The 17,006-nt window shown below is 41.5% G+C and overlaps 1 protein-coding gene across 1 annotated transcript in view; it reads right to left on the bottom strand.

Moving 5' to 3' along the window:
* Nucleotides 1–9,820: 9,820 nt before the first annotated feature.
* LOC129230181 (ankyrin-3-like) overlaps nt 9,821–17,006 on the bottom strand; it is a 41,069-nt gene continuing 33,883 nt past the window's right edge. Inside the window, exon 2 of the mRNA XM_054864584.1 lies at nt 9,821–10,494. Within this exon, the coding sequence (XP_054720559.1) occupies nt 9,821–10,494 (674 nt within the window). The remainder of the gene's footprint in view (nt 10,495–17,006) is intronic.

The following is a 17,006-nucleotide window of genomic DNA, read 5'->3' as shown; positions in this document are numbered from 1 at the left end:
AAAAATACTTGAATGCAATTTTTACCTGCATAGTATTCATGAAAAATTATCTTATCTTCACTGTCTGTTACAATAATGCTATAGCTAATCGCTGAATGACGTTCAATTTGAACAATATAACTCTGCGAGGTCGAAGACAACGTAGTCGAAACTTTTCCAGTCAAAGCTTCGAAATCTGCAAAAATGCAGAAGGGATGAAAAAACATATTAGCCAAATTGGTAAATTTTACGACTTGATTTTTAGGCATTGACACTTTTTAAATAGCATGTTTTTGACATAGCTGTTTGTGAGATAGTAAAGTTTCTCTACGCGCAAAACCATTCAAACAATTACAACAGTAATAGTGAAGCCCCCGTTTTGTGTTGATAAATCTCTTCAAGTTCTTTATTAAAAAAAATGATTGCCATAAAAAAGCAAATCTATTTCGGCAACTTGATATTGTTTACTTAAATAAATAGGAAACACCTCATTCTCTTCAAAGCCGAAAACATTGATTTTTAACTTATTTAATCGCTCAAACACTTTAATTTCTGAAATTGCCATCGGAAACTTGATCCCATTTAATTTGAATTTCTGAACATACTTTTTATAGTTCCAGGCCATGTTACTATGGGTTCGAGTTGGGTATTAATGAGCAGCAATCGCATATAAAAAGCAAAGATTGTTATTACACTTTATATTCAGCACTGCATTTTTATTTTTCAACTTAGTTGGTAAGCTAACTTGTCCACATCCACCTCTTAAATTTCTATAATTTCCTATTCTCAAATCAATGTGATTTCCTTTTTTTTAATATCCAACCGCTTCCATTGCGTAAAAAGTGTTCAATTCTACTAAAAATCTTTTCAAAAGCTGCGTCAATGGATTCACCGATTTAAAAGCGTGAAAGTAATCGATGTGCAAAACTACAAAAAATAGAAATCTCGTTCGATCGTATTTCCCTCATCGTCGATCTTTTTAAAAATGATATTCAAGCAAATGATTAAACGTATTCTTAATAAAACAGATGTGTTTAGCAAGTCTCAAATAATAGGTCTAGCATCGCGATACAAAACCTGTGGATCGCTATAATTTACTACGGCGCGAAGCGTTCTTGTAAAACCTCTAAATGAAGAACGATATTCGTTAAAATTAATCATTACAACTGCGTAAAAATAACAAATATTATACACAACAGTATCAATTTACTACAAAATAATCTATCGGCAATTTTTTAAAAATTGAGCAAATATTATACACAACAATATCAAATCGCTACTAAACTGTCTATCTGCATTTTTTTTTTAAATGTCTATTTAAAACATGATCTGAGAGGGGGAATTCCGATAAGTGCCGTGTCTTTTTCTTTAGTATCTGTCATTCTTGTTGTTATTTATGTGTGCTGATACTGCTTCTACAGCCCTTTGAAGTTTAGGTAACATGTCAATTGGAAAATTAAAACGGTTCCTTACCTCCCCGGCATCTCTCAGCTTGCTGAATCCCAGGTAATAAAGGTGTGTGTATTCTTTTACCTCCACTGCATTCCCCTTTTGACAGTTCACCGCATACGGCGGAATTTCCTCTTTACCGACCTCGTACTCTAGATTCAGATCAAATTTTGCTCGTTTCTCCTCTTTCTGCGCTTTAGGGGTCTGCGGCTTGGAGACTATCAGCGAAGTGGACGCTTCATCAACATCATCTCGTCTATGACTCTCTTTCAGTCTAAAAAAATTTAAAATTAGCATTTTATGCTTACACTCACACACACACCAAATCTAACATAATATTTTTTTTACGAAATGGAATTAATACAAATAATATGAAAGCGACTTACCAGTGTTGAATGCTGCTCGATTTCCTTTCTTGCCGGTTGACATGTTGAAGTTTAGAAAATCACACTCGAAAGAGCAGAATCTGTTTCTAATCAAAGATTCTACGATGAAAAGAAAAATCAACGATTTAAAAGTCTGGAGATAGCAGGGGGGAGAAGTAGCAAAAGCTGTTAAGTTCAGGTAAATGAGCGCTGCTTTGCAGAGCAGAAGAGTGGATGTGACTCTGCCTAACATCGGGTCAACTATTTATACCGTTTGTGGAATCTCTATTCGTGCAGCGATTCGTGATACTTTTCGCGCGTATAACAAAGAAAAAAAGGTCTCTATCCTTGTCTCATAATATAAGCAATTACATTATCGAGCAACTTTTCAGACGCTATTCACAAACGATGCGGATATGATTCATAGCATCCTCTGATTCATTTGTGTTGCTATGACAAGCACGTACATTATCATCATATGCTATTGTGTCGTTATCGAAAATAACAAAGTAAGTTAATAACAGGTGTGTCTTCCGTCCGCATTAGTTGTGAGACGTTTGCCTGCAATTTCAGCTAATATTGAAATTCTCTTTCATTTTTATATAATTTTTAGAATACCATGTGCGATCTGTAGCATACACTATTATTCATCCCATTGTCGAACGAATATGTGCGTGCGATTAAATCTGTATCAACACCGCGCACTTCCGTTCGATGTTTCTTTACCTCCCAGCAGGTGAGTAACATCTTGTTCCCCCTTTCTCCTCGCACGATCCAAAATACATCGAAGTTGAATCCCGGATTGAGATTATGACTTCCATCCGCTTTCCCATCATCGAATAGAACTCTTTATTGTGTGATTGCTATATCATTTCGTGATCTAAAGTGAGGGTTAGGATTATGTTTTAAATATCACTGTGCTTTACTGTTCCGCTCGCATTTGCTGCTTTAAAAGCATAAACACAATGTCTGTTTTAGTTCTCATTTTCTATATGCCGCTGACAACCTGTGTCTATGTCAACTTGTTTCACACACAATGCAAAAATTCTTTGAATGGATCTCACGTTGAATAAAATTATATATCCATATGTTTCTCATCGTCGAGTAAAACTCTTTATTATGTGATTGCTCTATAATTGGTAATATTCGCATGTGCTCTCCTAAAAGATATTGCGACTCTAGTCTCAATAGATCAATCGTATACAACGCCCTACAATTTCCGATTTGAATCCGTTTTCCCGGCGGATGGGATCGGGGAAAACAACGTGTAGTGCATACTTGATATTTTGGAGGAAGGGGCTGACAGGAGATTTTAAATAATATTCCACAAGCACGTATTCTATGAATCAGATGCTTCTCTGTCACCTATCTATCCCCCACGAATGGCTTTAGGCTCGAGTATTCCGATCGTACCTTGCCATGCCATGCCATGCCACGTTTCATGAACATGCCACGGTGTACAGAAGTCAACAGGTGTATGAATGTCAACACTCTAATACTACTCATAGGCACTATATTTACGTTCTGCTGGGGAAAGCTTAAGTGAAAAAAAAGATAAAGATTTAGGATGATCTTTTGTGTGTACTTGTAGGACTGCTCCAATGTCGATGTCAAACGATTCAGGTTAACAATGACAGCTGTTGGTTTGGGGCATGATAGCTTAAAGTAGCGCAATTCAATAACTGTTTTAGAAAACTCTAAAGTATCTATTAACTACTTTGTCCACGATACTGGTCGCTTAGCATTTTTTTTTTTTTTTGGAAACTCGATGGAGTTCATAAAGCGGGGCCTGAATAGATGCTGCCTTAGGCAAAAATCGCCTATAATATTTATAATGGCTAAAAAATGTCTCAGTTCATATATAGTAGCAGGTTCCGGAATTTTTTTTTATGGCTTCTTATTTTACAGGGAGATGTTTTACACCAGAAGGAGTGATGAGACAGCCTGAAAACGCTGCTTCTATTTTTTCGAAAACACATTTAGCTGGTTTTAACTTAAGACTACTGCCTTAGAAGAGAGAAAACCGCTTGAAGATGTTTCTCATGCTCCTTCTCTTTAGTTGAAGCTATTTAAACATCGCTAAAGTATGCAACGCAAAACTCTAAACCAGACAAAACTTGATGAATGTAACGGAGGAATGTGTGTCCACCGTTTCTAAGGCCGAAGGGTGCTTTGACAAATTCAAACAAGCCAAAAGGCGTTGTTATGGCAGTATTAGGTATATCTTCCAGATTCATCAGAATGTTGAGCAAACATTTCCTCTCCCAAAAATTCCATTTTATTTGGAACGCACCATTTGACGAAAAAACTTGAAAGCACTAAACGATTTGTCGCTTTGGCATAAACGCGGAATGAAGTGGTCATTCCGCGGAGAGCCAGGATCTTTTTCCCTGGTCCTTTCTCATTCTGTTGATCTCCATCACTCACACCGGGAGCAGCTTCTGCCATCTTCTCATCTTTTCTTCTTATCTTGCTGCAGATGTAGGCGCCGTAGTTCGGGAACTCCCGTATCTGGCAATGATTGTCCGACAGCCATTAAATGGCTTCCACGGAGAGGCGTTGGGTCAACCTGCTTGCGGGTCTAGGGGCGAGGTCGCAGAAAGAAAGCCAGGATCATTTTACGTGGGCCTCCCTCATCCTGCCGATCTCCATCTCGCATACCGGGAAGAGCTTCTCTCACATCTTCTTTTGCCGCCACACTTTTATTTCATTTAATTAGTCCTCCATGTCATTGAGGGCATAATATGCAACAATGATTTCTGCCAGTGGTACTTGTCCTACTCAAAGAGCAGATTGCAGGGGGTGTATTTCTGAATGCGTATCCATGCACGGAATTGCATTCCTCACCAGCGACTGTCTGGCAACCTGCACGTGCCCGTTTCTCCCAGCCCAAGGCGGGGGGTTCGCATGTGACTGTCTGGGATGTTCAGATCGGGGATGGCCGCCACCAGCATCTAAGCCGCAGACTCCTCGCTATGCTGCAGGGCCATATGAAGGAAAGTCCGTCCCTGGCGATCTTTCTGAGCTGTGTCAGCTCCGCCGGCGATCAGATTCGTCATCACGCCCAGGAACCCTCTCTTTGATGCGAGCTGCAGAGGTGTGTACCCATCATCGTCGTGGATGTCGGTTTAACAACCGGCATCAACCAGGATTTTGGCTTCCTTCTCCCTCCTGCCCATCACTGAGAAAGAGGATTTTATTCGCGGAAGTGGGAGGCATCGGCCCCCGGTAGAATTTCAGGGACACCGCGTGTACCCCGTAATCACATTTTGAGAGGACTTCGGAGAAACTCGCACATACTGCTTTTACGCTTTGGCGTGAAGCGGAATGAAGTGTTCATTACACAGAGATCCAGGATCCGTTTACCTGGCCCTCTCTCATCCTGCCGATCTCCATTTTGCACATCGGAAGCAGGTTCTCCCACATGTTCTCTTACTGCCACACATTTCGTTTAATTTCTCTTCGTGTCATTGAGGACATAATGTACAACAATGACTTTTGCCATTGGTACTTGTCCTAGCAGATTGCTGGGGGTGTATTTCTTAATACGTATCCATGTGTGGATTTGCAGCCCTCACAAAAAACTTCACCGGGTGCAGTAAATCACATAGAAAGAGGATATTACTCGCGGGAGTGAGAGGCATCGGCCCCTGGTAGAATTTCAAAGACACCGCTGTTGACACGGCGTGTGCCCCGTAATCACATGTTGAGAGGACTTCGGAGAAATTCGCAGGCCCGCACGAGGTTCCAAAGTTCAGCGTCCGCCAAGCAAGGGTAAACGACGTCGGGGGCAGTGGTGGAGAGAGGAGAGAAGCTCTATAGAAAATGACCCTGGAGGACTATCATCTCGAAGACTACCCTCATCTTGCTGCAGATGTAGGCGCCGTAGTTCGGGAACTCTCGTATCTGGCAATTGTTGTCCGACAGCCATTAAATGGCTTCCACGGAAAGTTGTTGGGTCAACCTGCTTGCGGGTCTCAGGGCGTGGTCGCAGAAGGATAGCCAGAATCATTTTACGTGGGCCTCCCTCATCTTGTCGATCTCCATCTTACACCCCGGGAGCAGCTTCTCCCACATCTTCTTTTGCCGCCACTCATTTATTTCGCGTAATTTCTCTTCCATGTCATTGAGGACATAATATGGCCCGCATGAGGTTCCAAAGTTCAGCGTCCGCCAAGCAAGGGAAAAGGACGTCGAGGGCAGTGGCGGAGAGAGGAGAGAAGCTCTATAGAAAATGACCCTGGAGGACTATCCTCTCGAAGACTACCCTCATCTTGCTGCAGATGTAGGCGCCGTAGTTCGGGAACTCTCGTATCTGGCAATTGTTGTCCGACAGCCGTTAAATGGCTTCCACGGAAAGTCGTTGGGTCAACCTGCTTGCGGGTCTCAAGGCGTGGTCGCAGAAGGAAAGCCAGAATCATTTTACGTGGGCCTCCCTCATCTTGTCGATCTCCATCTTACACACCGGGAGCAGCTTCTCCCACATCTTCTTTTGCCGCCACTCATTTATTTCGCGTAATTTCTCTTCCATGTCATTGAGGACATAATATGGCCCGCATGAGGTTCCAACGTTCAGCGTCCGCCAAGCAAGGGAAAAGGACGTCGAGGGCAGTGGCGGAGAGAGGAGAGAAGCTCTATAGAAAATGACCCTGGAGGACTATCCTCTCGAAGACTACCCTCATCTTGCTGCAGATGTAGGCGCCGTAGTTCGGGAACTCCCGTATCTGGCAGAGTTTTTCCGACAGCCATTAAATGACTTCCACAGAAAGGCGATGGGTCAACCTGCTTGCGGGTCTCAGGGCGTGGTCGCAGAAGGAAAGCCAGAATCATTTTACGTGGGCCTCCCTCATCCTGTCGATCTCCGTCTTACACACCGGGAGCAGCTTCTCCCACATCTTTTTTGCCGCCACCCATTTATTTCGCGTAATTTCTCTTCCATGTCATTGAGGACATAATATGGTCCGCATGAAGTTCCAAAGTTCAGCGTCCGCCAAGCAAGGGAAAAGGACGTTGAGGGCAGTGGCGGAGAGAGGAGAGAAGCTCTATAGAAAATGACCCTGGAGGACTATCCTCTCGAAGACTACCCTCATCTTGCTGCAGATGTAGGCGCCGTAGTTCGGGAACTCTCGTATCTGGCAATTGTTGTCCGACAGCCGCTAAATGGCTTCCACGGAGAGTCGTTGGGTCAACCTGCTTGCGGGTCTCAGGATATGGTCGCAGAAGGAAAGCCAGAATCATTTTACGTGGGCCTCCCTCATCTTGTCGATCTCCATCTTACACCCCGGGAGCAGCTTCTCCCACATCTTCTTTTGCCGCCACTCATTTATTTCGCGTAATTTCTCTTCCATGTCATTGAGGACATAATATGGCCCGCATGAGGTTCCAAAGTTCAGCGTCCGCCAAGCAAGGGAAAAGGACGTCGAGGGCAGTGGCGGAGAGAGGAGAGAAGCTCTATAGAAAATGACCCTGGAGGACTATCCTCTCGAAGACTACCCTCATCTTGCTGCAGATGTAGGCGCCGTAGTTCGGGAACTCTCGTATCTGGCAATTGTTGTCCGACAGCCATTAAATGGCTTCCACGGAAAGTCGTTGGGTCAACCTGCTTGCGGGTCTCAGGGCGTGGTCGCAGAAGGAAAGCCAGAATCATTTTACGTGGGCCTCCCTCATCTTGTCGATTTCCATCTTACACACCGGGAGCAGCTTCTCCCACATCTTCTTTTGCCGCCACTCATTTATTTCGTGTAATTTCTCTTTCATGTCATTGAGGACATAATATGGTCCGCATGAGGTTCCAAAGTTCAGCGTCCGCCAAGCAAGGGAAAAGGACGTCGAGGGCAGTGGCGGAGGGAGGAGAGAAGCTCTATAGAAAATGACCCTGGAGGACTATCCTCTCGAAGACTACCCTCATCTTGCTGCAGATGTAGGCGCCGTAGTTCGGGAACTCCCGTATCTGGCAATTGTTGTCCGACAGCCATTAAATGACTTCCACAGAAAGGCGATGGGTCAACCTGCTTGCGGGTCTCAGGGCGTGGTCGCAGAAGGAAAGCCAGAATCATTTTACGTGGGCCTCCCTCATCCTGTCGATCTCCATCTTACACACCGGGAAGAGCTTCTCACACATCTTCTTTTGCCGCCACATTTATTTCATTTAATTTGTCTTCCATGTCATTGAGGGCATAATATGCAACAATGACTTCAGCCACTGGTACTTGTCCAACTCACAGAGCAGATTGCAGGGGGTACACAAAAGGGAACCCTGCTCTGCTATACCATCGTAGGCTTCCAGAGTACGGACCTTTCGGCCGGGGCCCCCTAAACCTTACGGGAACGAAATCCAACCACTTACGACTCTAGACACCGTGGACCCAGATACAGACTGACTCCGGTGGCGCCCATTGCCTACTCACTGTTCCACTGGATAGCCACTGGGCAGATACAAATCTGCTCAAGCGTAAGTAAAGAGTGGTAGTTTTACATGCGTGGATGCTACACCATCGCAAAACCCTCCCCATTTACCCGGGCTTGGGACCAGCATAGGGACGGGCCTGGTCCCCCAAAGACCAATCCCCACTTACGGCTGGGTTAGTTTGCAGGGGGTATATTTCTGAATACGTATCCATGTGTGTATTTGCACTCCTCACCAGCAACTGTCTTGCGACCTGCACGTACCCGATTCTCCCAGCCCAAGGCAGAGGGTTCGCCTGTGACTGTGTGCGACGTTCAGATCGGGGATGGCCCCCACTAGCATCTCTGCCGCAGCCTCCACGTTATGTTGCAGGGCCATGTGTAGGAAATCCCTCCCTGACGACCTTTCTGAGCTGTGTCACCTCCGCCGGCGATCAGTTCCGTCATCATACCCAGGCACTCTCTCTTTGATGGGAGCTGCAGAGGGATGTACCTATCATCGTCGTGGATGTCGATTAAGCAGCCGGCATCAACCAGGATTTCGGCTTTCTTCTCCCTCCTGCCCATCCCAGAGGAAGAGGATATTACTCGCGGAAGTGGGAGGCATCGTTCCTCGGCAGAATTTCAGAGACACCGCGTGTGCCCCGTAATCGCATTTTGAGAGGACTTCAAAGAAACTCGCACATACCGCTTTTACGCTTTGGCATGAATGCGGAATGAAGTGTTCGTTCGGCAGAGAACCAGGATCCTTTTACCAGGGCCTCTCTCATCCTGCCGATCTCCATCTTGCACATCGGGAGCAGTTTCTCCCACATCTTCTCTTGCTGCCACTCATTTATTTCGTGTAATTTCTCTTCCTTGTCATTGAGGACATAATATGCAACAATGACTTCTGCCACTGGTACTTGTCCTACTCACAGAGCAGATTTCAGGAGGTATATTTCTGAATGCGTATCCATGTGCGGAATTGCATTCCTCACCAGCAACTGTGTTGCGACCTGCACGTACCCGTTTCTCCCAGCCCAAGACAGGGGATTCGCCTGTGACTGTCTGGGACGTTCAGATCGGGGATGGCTGCCACCCGCATCTAAGCCGCAGCCTCCTCGCTATGCTGCAGGGCCATGTGAAGGAGAGTCCGTCCCTGGCGATCAGATTCGTCATCACACCCAGGAACCCTCTCTTTGATGCGAGCTTTAGAGGGATGTACCCATCATCGTCGTGGATGTCGGTTAAACAGCCGGCATTCACCAGGATTTCCACTTTCTTCTCCCTCCTCCCCATCACAGATTAAGAGGATATTACTCGCGGGACTGGGAGGCATTGGTCCCCGGTAGAATTTCAGGGACACCGCGTGTACCCCGTAATCACATTTTGGGAGGACTTCGGAGAAACTCGCACATACCGCTTTTACGCTTTGGCGTGAAGCGGAATGAAGTGTTCATTACACAGAGAGCCAGGATCCATTTACCTGAGACTCTCTCATCCTGCCGATCTCCATCATGCACATCGAAGCAGCTTCTCCCTCATCTTCTCTTGCCGCCACACATTTATTTCATTTAATTTGTCTTCCATGTCATTGAGGGCATGATATGCAACAATGACTTCTGCCACTGGTACTTGTCCTACCCACAGAGCAGAAGGGGGTATATTTCTGAATGCGTATCCATGTGTGGAATTGCATTCCTCACCAGCAACTGTCTTGCGATCTGCACGTACCCGTTTCTCCCAGCCCAAGGCAGGGGGTTCGCCTTTGACTGTCTGGGACGTTCAAATCGGGGATGGCCCCCACCAGCAAGCATCTCTGCCGCAGCCTCCTCACAATGCTGTAGGGCCATATGAAGGAAAGTCCGTCCCTGGCGATCTTTCTGAGCTGTGTCAGCTCCGCCGGCGATCAGTTCCGTCATCACACCTATGATCCCTCTCTTTAATGCGATCTGCAGAGGTGTGTACCCATCATCGTCGTGGATTGCGGTAATGCACCTGGCATGAACCAATATTTCGGCTTCCTTCTGCCTCTTGCCCATCATAGCAGCGTGAAGGGGCGTCAATCCAGTCTTACCCTTGGCCCTTGTGCCAATCCTTCCTCCAGCAGCTTCCTGAGCCACCAAGTCTCTGTCATCCACTGCATCGTGCAACGCAGTCGTTTCCCAGTTTTCAGAGGGATTAACGGGTTGTGGTTGTATTGCAGGTTGAATATTTTCTTGCTTTGTGATGTCTTGTCCAGAACTTGCAGAAGAATGTTCGGAAGCTGCACTTGTTACTAGCAGCATACCACTGGCAGCTGTTTCACTGGCAGCTTCTGCTGGGGAAAGCTTAGTTGAAAAAAAAAATAAAGGTTTAGGATGATCTTTTGAGTGTACTTGTAGGACTGCTCCAATGCCGATGTCAAACCCTTCGGTTAAGAATGACAGTTGTTGATTTGTGGCATGATAAAGTAGCGCAATTCAATAACTCTGTTTTACACAACTCTAAAGTATCTTTTAACTGCTTTGACCACAGTACTGGAAGCTTATTATTATTATTATTATTATTATTATTATTATTATTTGGAATCTCGTTGGAGTTCATAAAGCGGAGCATGAATAGATGCTGCCTTAGGCAAAAATCGCCTATAAAAATTTAACATGCCTGGAAAATGTCTCAGTTCCAATATAGTAGTAGGTTTCCGAAATTTTTTTTATGGCTTCTAATTTTACAGGAAGTGGTTTTACACCAGAAGGAATGATAAGACAGCCTAAAAAAGGTTCTCCTTTTTTTCGAAAATACATTTAGCTGGATTTAACTTAAGACCGTACTGCCTTAGAAGAGAGAAAACCGCTTGAATGTGTTTCTCATGCTCCTTTTTTTTTAGTTGATGCTATTAAAATATCGCCAAAGTATGTAACGCAAAACTCTAAACCAGAGAAAGCCTGATGAATGTAACGGAGGAATGTCTGTCCAGCTTTTCTAAGGCCGAAGGGTGTTTTGACTAAGTCAAACAAGCCAAAAGGCGTTGTTATGGCTGGTATTAGTTATATCTTGTGATTAAACATTAACTAACTGATGTAACAAAAAAGTTATTACACTTTTATTATAGTAAAATAAACATTAAGATAATAGCTTCTTTTTTATGTACTGATATCTCCGTAAAGAAGGTTCATTTTATTCATATATGTGATTGTGACACATCAATCTTGTATGCAGAAATATACAATTAAAACTTCACCTAAAAATACGGCGAATATTTTATGGTTGTAATTCGGACATAGATAAATTCTCACTGACTGATTCTTTTCCAGCTTTAGAAAAATCGGTGGACGAGGACGTGTCGCAGTCTCAGTCTGATACAGGAACTCGGAGATATTTTTCCATCGGATTTTGGTTCATTAACTTTGAAAAAAGGACGATGTTTTTTCACCAGAAAACATCATTGTTTTCGTTATTGGTTGTCCTTTTCTAACAAACCCCGGCTTGTTTTCAGCACAGTTTTCGTCTAGGACGAGGGGCTAGTTTATGTAAATCCTTTCGCTCTAACACGAAATTAAAATTTTACATTTCTTGCACAACACAAAATCACAAACACTGATTTAAACGAATTAACTATTTACCGCACATGGACAAATAAACTTATCACGAACAAAAAGAAACTGTCTGAAAATCACAACAAAAAGGAATTACTTACAGATACTTTTCATAAAAACATTTTAACGTGTAAATATTTTTTATCAATTTAAGCGATGCCTGCAGCGAATTAAAAGCGATCCAGGCGGCAGATACTTACTTGTTGGTTACTGGCGCCTGCATACAGCTCCATAGAAAAACTGTCTGAAGCAAAACTATATAGAAAAATGACATGTAATGTCACAAAAAAAGAATTCAAATATTATTTACTTTTTGGTTTTGCTCAGGTTTTTTTTTCTTTCAAGGTGTCAGTTTCACTACTCAAATACGACGAATTCTATACCGATCACAAAGTATGGTTGCAGACTGGGTGGGGAGGGAAGTGGGGCCCTCATGACCCCCACCTACTTGTATTCACCCTTTCATGTAATGCTCAAAAAATAAATAAAAAAATTTTACTTTTTCTTATGGTTTCGACCACGTTTTTTAATTTTTTCAAGCAGACATTCATATACTGTCGCGGTTTTGGAAGGAGGAGGGGGGGGGGTCATGACTCCCGTGATCCCCCCTTCGTATCCGCCAATGAGTACGATCCAAAAGTTCGGGGACAAGCTGTATAAAACCTTTTCCAGAATAGTTTACATTACTGAAGCACATCCAACTTCAATGGGTTGCCTTGAGGGACTATGCACTTCTGCCAGTGTTCACATAACTTTTCGAAACACTCCTGGAAACTGTTTTTCGCAACCTTCTATGATGGAGCTTTATCTTCTCCTGACGGAAGAAAGCGGCGTCCACGCAAATGTTTTTTTGCTGGGAACAGGTAAAAGTCACACGGAGCTAAATCCGACGAAACGGTACGTTATTTGTTTGTCATATCAGAGTATTGACCAATCGAGCCGTGCTTCCTCAATATAAAAGTCGCCTTCTTCCCCACGATGAAGTTAAAGCAGCAGAGCAAGAGGCCTTACAGGAGGTTACAAAAAATGGCTACCAGGAGAACTTCTAAAAGCTGCACGAACGTTTTAGAAGAAGTGCATAGTCGTTCAAGTTGACTTTTTTGTAGATAGATGTGCTTCGGTGATGTGAACTATTCAGGATAAGGTTTTATACAGCTTGTCCACGAACTTTTAGATCATACTACGTACGTATGAGTTTTCAACTTACTATTTCTTAACGTTTTTCAGTGACGCAAGTTTACGCGCAAGAAGACATCACAAGAGAACTTGAGATAATTAACTGAGGAGGTGTTCAGAATGGATATTTCGGTCATCTATATGTTCTTATGTACATATGCATGTACAGATATGCCGAAAAAACTTATGAAGTTTAAATTGGGGGATCGTAAAATAGAAAGTTAGGTCGAAATCTGATTTTTTTTGTTTATTTTTTTTTTTTTTGTGTTTACAGTCCCTTATTTGTAGAAAGGAAGTAAAGTGAATATGATCCATTAAATCCCTGAAAATCTAATCAATTTATTTCCGTTAGATTTTTTTTTTTTTTTTTGCCATCGGCCATTCAGAGCAAAACAATCGGCCATCTTTGAACAATCGGCATCGGCCCATTGGCCAAAAAATGGCATCGGTCGAGCCGTAAAAAAAGGTGCACTAATAGGCATATTATCAAAACATATTTTAAACATAAGTCTGGTCTTTTATAATGTTCATGAAATTTTGAATACTATTTGGTCATAAGAAATTATGTTTGTTCCTTCTAATTTAATTTCAATAGATACGGCTTTCATTTTCAAGGCCCTATACAAAAAGTGTGGGGCTCCTTTCTCAAAATGTTTTTTGGGGTCAACTTGTATCCTTCCATTCATTTCTTTGACATTAAGGCCCCTTTCAAAATTGGGATAGGGTAAAATTATCGCATTAGAATTAATTTAACATACGGATACAATTTTAAATTTGTTATTTTAAAAACAAATGAAACAGTGAACATCCCACAAAAGAAATCCAACCTTTTCTCGGATGTTTTTTCATCCTTATTGGCGACATGACAAGAAAAAGTCCAGTACTCAGCTTTTCTTGATTGGCTCAGCTGAGGAATCACAGAGCTTCCTTCTATTTCTTGTTCTTGAATACTGAATCAAATTTGCTGAATTCAAATCTGATGTCCCAAAATCCAGCTGAAAATAATAAGATTGCATTGAATCACAATGCGTAAAAAACACTGAAGTCGTGTAGTCAAATTAAGTATTTGGGGGAGAGGAGGGAGTGCAGGGATGAAAAAAAAAATATCAATTGACAATCAATTTCCCGAAACATGTGGAGAGCGGAGGAGGGTGAACAAAGCGAGCAGGGAGTAGAGCCCCCTAGTACAAAATTAAGAGGAGTGGGAATTTTAAAAATAATTTTCCATTCATTCAATCTACCGAATTTGTCGCCCACCTCACTGTGAAAATTGAAGAGTTATCTTGCGAGATAAAGAACTTTTAAGTGATGTAGTAGTCGGTGACAGAGAAGTATCTCAAACCTCATCAACTTCTGTAAAATATAGCAGCGACCGATCGCGAAGCAGTAAAATTAAACAGCAAAATTTTTACTAAATGAGCAAAACATTAAGCATGTCTTAAAGAAATTTTTAAGAATATTTGAAAAATGGGAGAAACAAACTAAAAAGTCAAAATCATCAGAAGAATTGAAGTGTCCCGCTACAATCGGGAGTCTAGATTTTGTTTTCGATTCAAAAAAAAACTTGACATCTTGCTTCTTTTTGATCAATAAAATTTGTTAAAACATTTAAAGTTGTATTTGCATTGCACTCGTAATTTGTTTGACCTGAAAAACAGAACATTTTGCGTTTCTGTAAGTACAAAACAAAAATTAAGCAATTTCAATCACTTTTAAGAGCATTTATTACACAAGAACCAAAATTTTGCACGTTTTGAGCACCGCATGAATCCTGCTCTCCCCTTCCCCTCCTACTGTGCTTGATTCTGCTCATTTATGCACCTAAGCGTTTCAAGTTGGAAGCCTTCTTAATTTAAAGTGTAACATTTTTCTAATGTTTTTACCTTAGTAGAAAGCAAAAATAAAACACACAGGCACAGGTAGCTGCAGGAGCAAGTGCTTTTGACCTCTTAGCCACTGATGACCCTTACATCAATTTCATTTATTTATTTTCTAATCCACTTTGCACTGTATTTTTCTGCTATAAATTTGAGAAATTTCGTTTAGTACGCGAAGAGGAAAACAATTATTCCAATTCAGAAATAGTCTGCCGACATCTTCAAAATCTGCGACAGACGAATTCAACAGCGAGGGGAGGCATCAAATACAACTATCCGAGGCTTCAAAAACAAGAAAATACGCATACCTAAAGACATGTTCAGCAATTAATTGAAACATATTCTCATACTCCTACGTGTAACATTTTATGGAATTCAAGGCACATTGTTTAATACAGTTCCATGTATAAGTAGGAAACATAATGAGAGGGAACTTCTAATAGTAAAATTGGTGAGCTTCGATCTATTTTATTGCGTTAGGGCGTAGGCCTTATTCTTGGATTAATCGTAGCAATGTTTAAATACGAAGTTTCTGTTTATTAACTAGATTACGGATGACTAATTATATTATTTCTTACTTTTAATAAATCAAAATTTTTTAATGATTTATCCCTTTAAGTGCGTTGATAACCAGAAAGGTTACATTTTTCAATATATGCTCCAAACATGTGCTAAAAATAACACATTTTAATTTTTCTGAATCATGAGTTATTCTTGAAATAAATGTACTAGGTAATAAAGATAAAGAATAAAAATTCTGCCAAAATATTGAAAACCTGTGATTTTCAAATTTGATTTTTTTTTTCTTTTTTGAGCTATTCTAAGTTATAAAGGTAAGGAAACATTAGTACATTTTTCCTTTTTTTGGAGTATCAATTTTTAGCTGTGTAGAATTCAGGAAAACTGTTTTTTTTTTTTTTTTTTGCAAGGCGCAGTTTTTTTTAATGCTGTGGAAAATAATACAGGAAATTTGAAAAACCAAAAACCAAACTGTTTTCTGGAGAATTGAAAAAATTAAATTGCTTTCTAGGTTCAATGTTATTTACTCATGCTCTAAAAATACTGCTGGAAAAAAACAGTTGTGAGATTCCGAATCAATAGGTAACTTAACATAAATCAATAAATTGATCTTAAGTACTGTGATGTGTCAAAGATTGTGCAAAGGGACAATTGCACCTGCGAAGATTTTGCACCTGATGCAGGGGGCCTGACCTAATGACCATTCGTCTTTCTTTAGGGGCAATGTGGTGTGAGTTTTCCATGGAGTAACCAGATATTTCCTGTCTAAATAAGAAGTCAAGTATGCTTTGCAGCTAATGAGTACTAGAATTGCTTTTTCTGTATTTCTTCAAATTTTCATTCGTTTCATAGTTACAAAATTAAGAATAAAAAACTGTGTTTTCCTTTTCTGGCATAAGAAATGAAAAAAAAAAAAAATCTTCTGTTTTACGGTGCAAAACATTTCGGGTTTCGGGGCCCTCTGAAGAGAGCCCTGTCCTTCCGAGTAGTTAATTTAATGGTCAAATTCTTATAGGAGTGAGAGAAATACATAAAGTTCGGAATAACACATTTGAATACTGATAATCGAGTAAATATAGAATTTGTAGTCCCTTGGAATAAGCAGTATTTACTGTTTCAAATATATATATATATATATATATATATATATATGTGTGTGTGTGTGTGTGTAAGAACCGCCGCTCGGTTCTTATTACGAATCTTGATTTTCGCAAGTTGCAGTGTTGTGCTGTGATAATCCACCATGTAGGAAGAGGACAAAGCTATATTCACAACATTTTTATTTTTACATAGAACATACCAGCAGGAACTTCTCTTAACTAACCCCCTTGTTTAGTTGTGCCACGATTTTTATATAGGGAATATCATTAAAAGATTACAGATAATTATCCCTCGATCATGTGATCTCACGTGATCTACATAGGAGGAGCAGATTGCAATAATGAAATATTATTGGGCTTTGCACCGCAGACAGAGGCTGGCATAAGTCTGGAGGGAAAAAAAGTGTCTTGAAGGTACTTTAAGGGGAATCTCATCTGAGCCTAGAACATAACCATATATGGTATGAGAAGCATTTAAGTGTGTAATAAATAATGTCTGGGACTCATACGCGCTGACATATAAGTGAACAGAACTTAATATGGAAAAGGCCTAGCAAAGGATTTTTCATATTACAT

This window comes from Uloborus diversus, chromosome 9 (genome assembly GCF_026930045.1).
Source record: "Uloborus diversus isolate 005 chromosome 9, Udiv.v.3.1, whole genome shotgun sequence".
NCBI classification, from domain to species: Eukaryota; Metazoa; Arthropoda; class Arachnida; order Araneae; family Uloboridae; genus Uloborus; species Uloborus diversus.
This window is presented reverse-complemented; position numbering and strand designations above follow the sequence as displayed.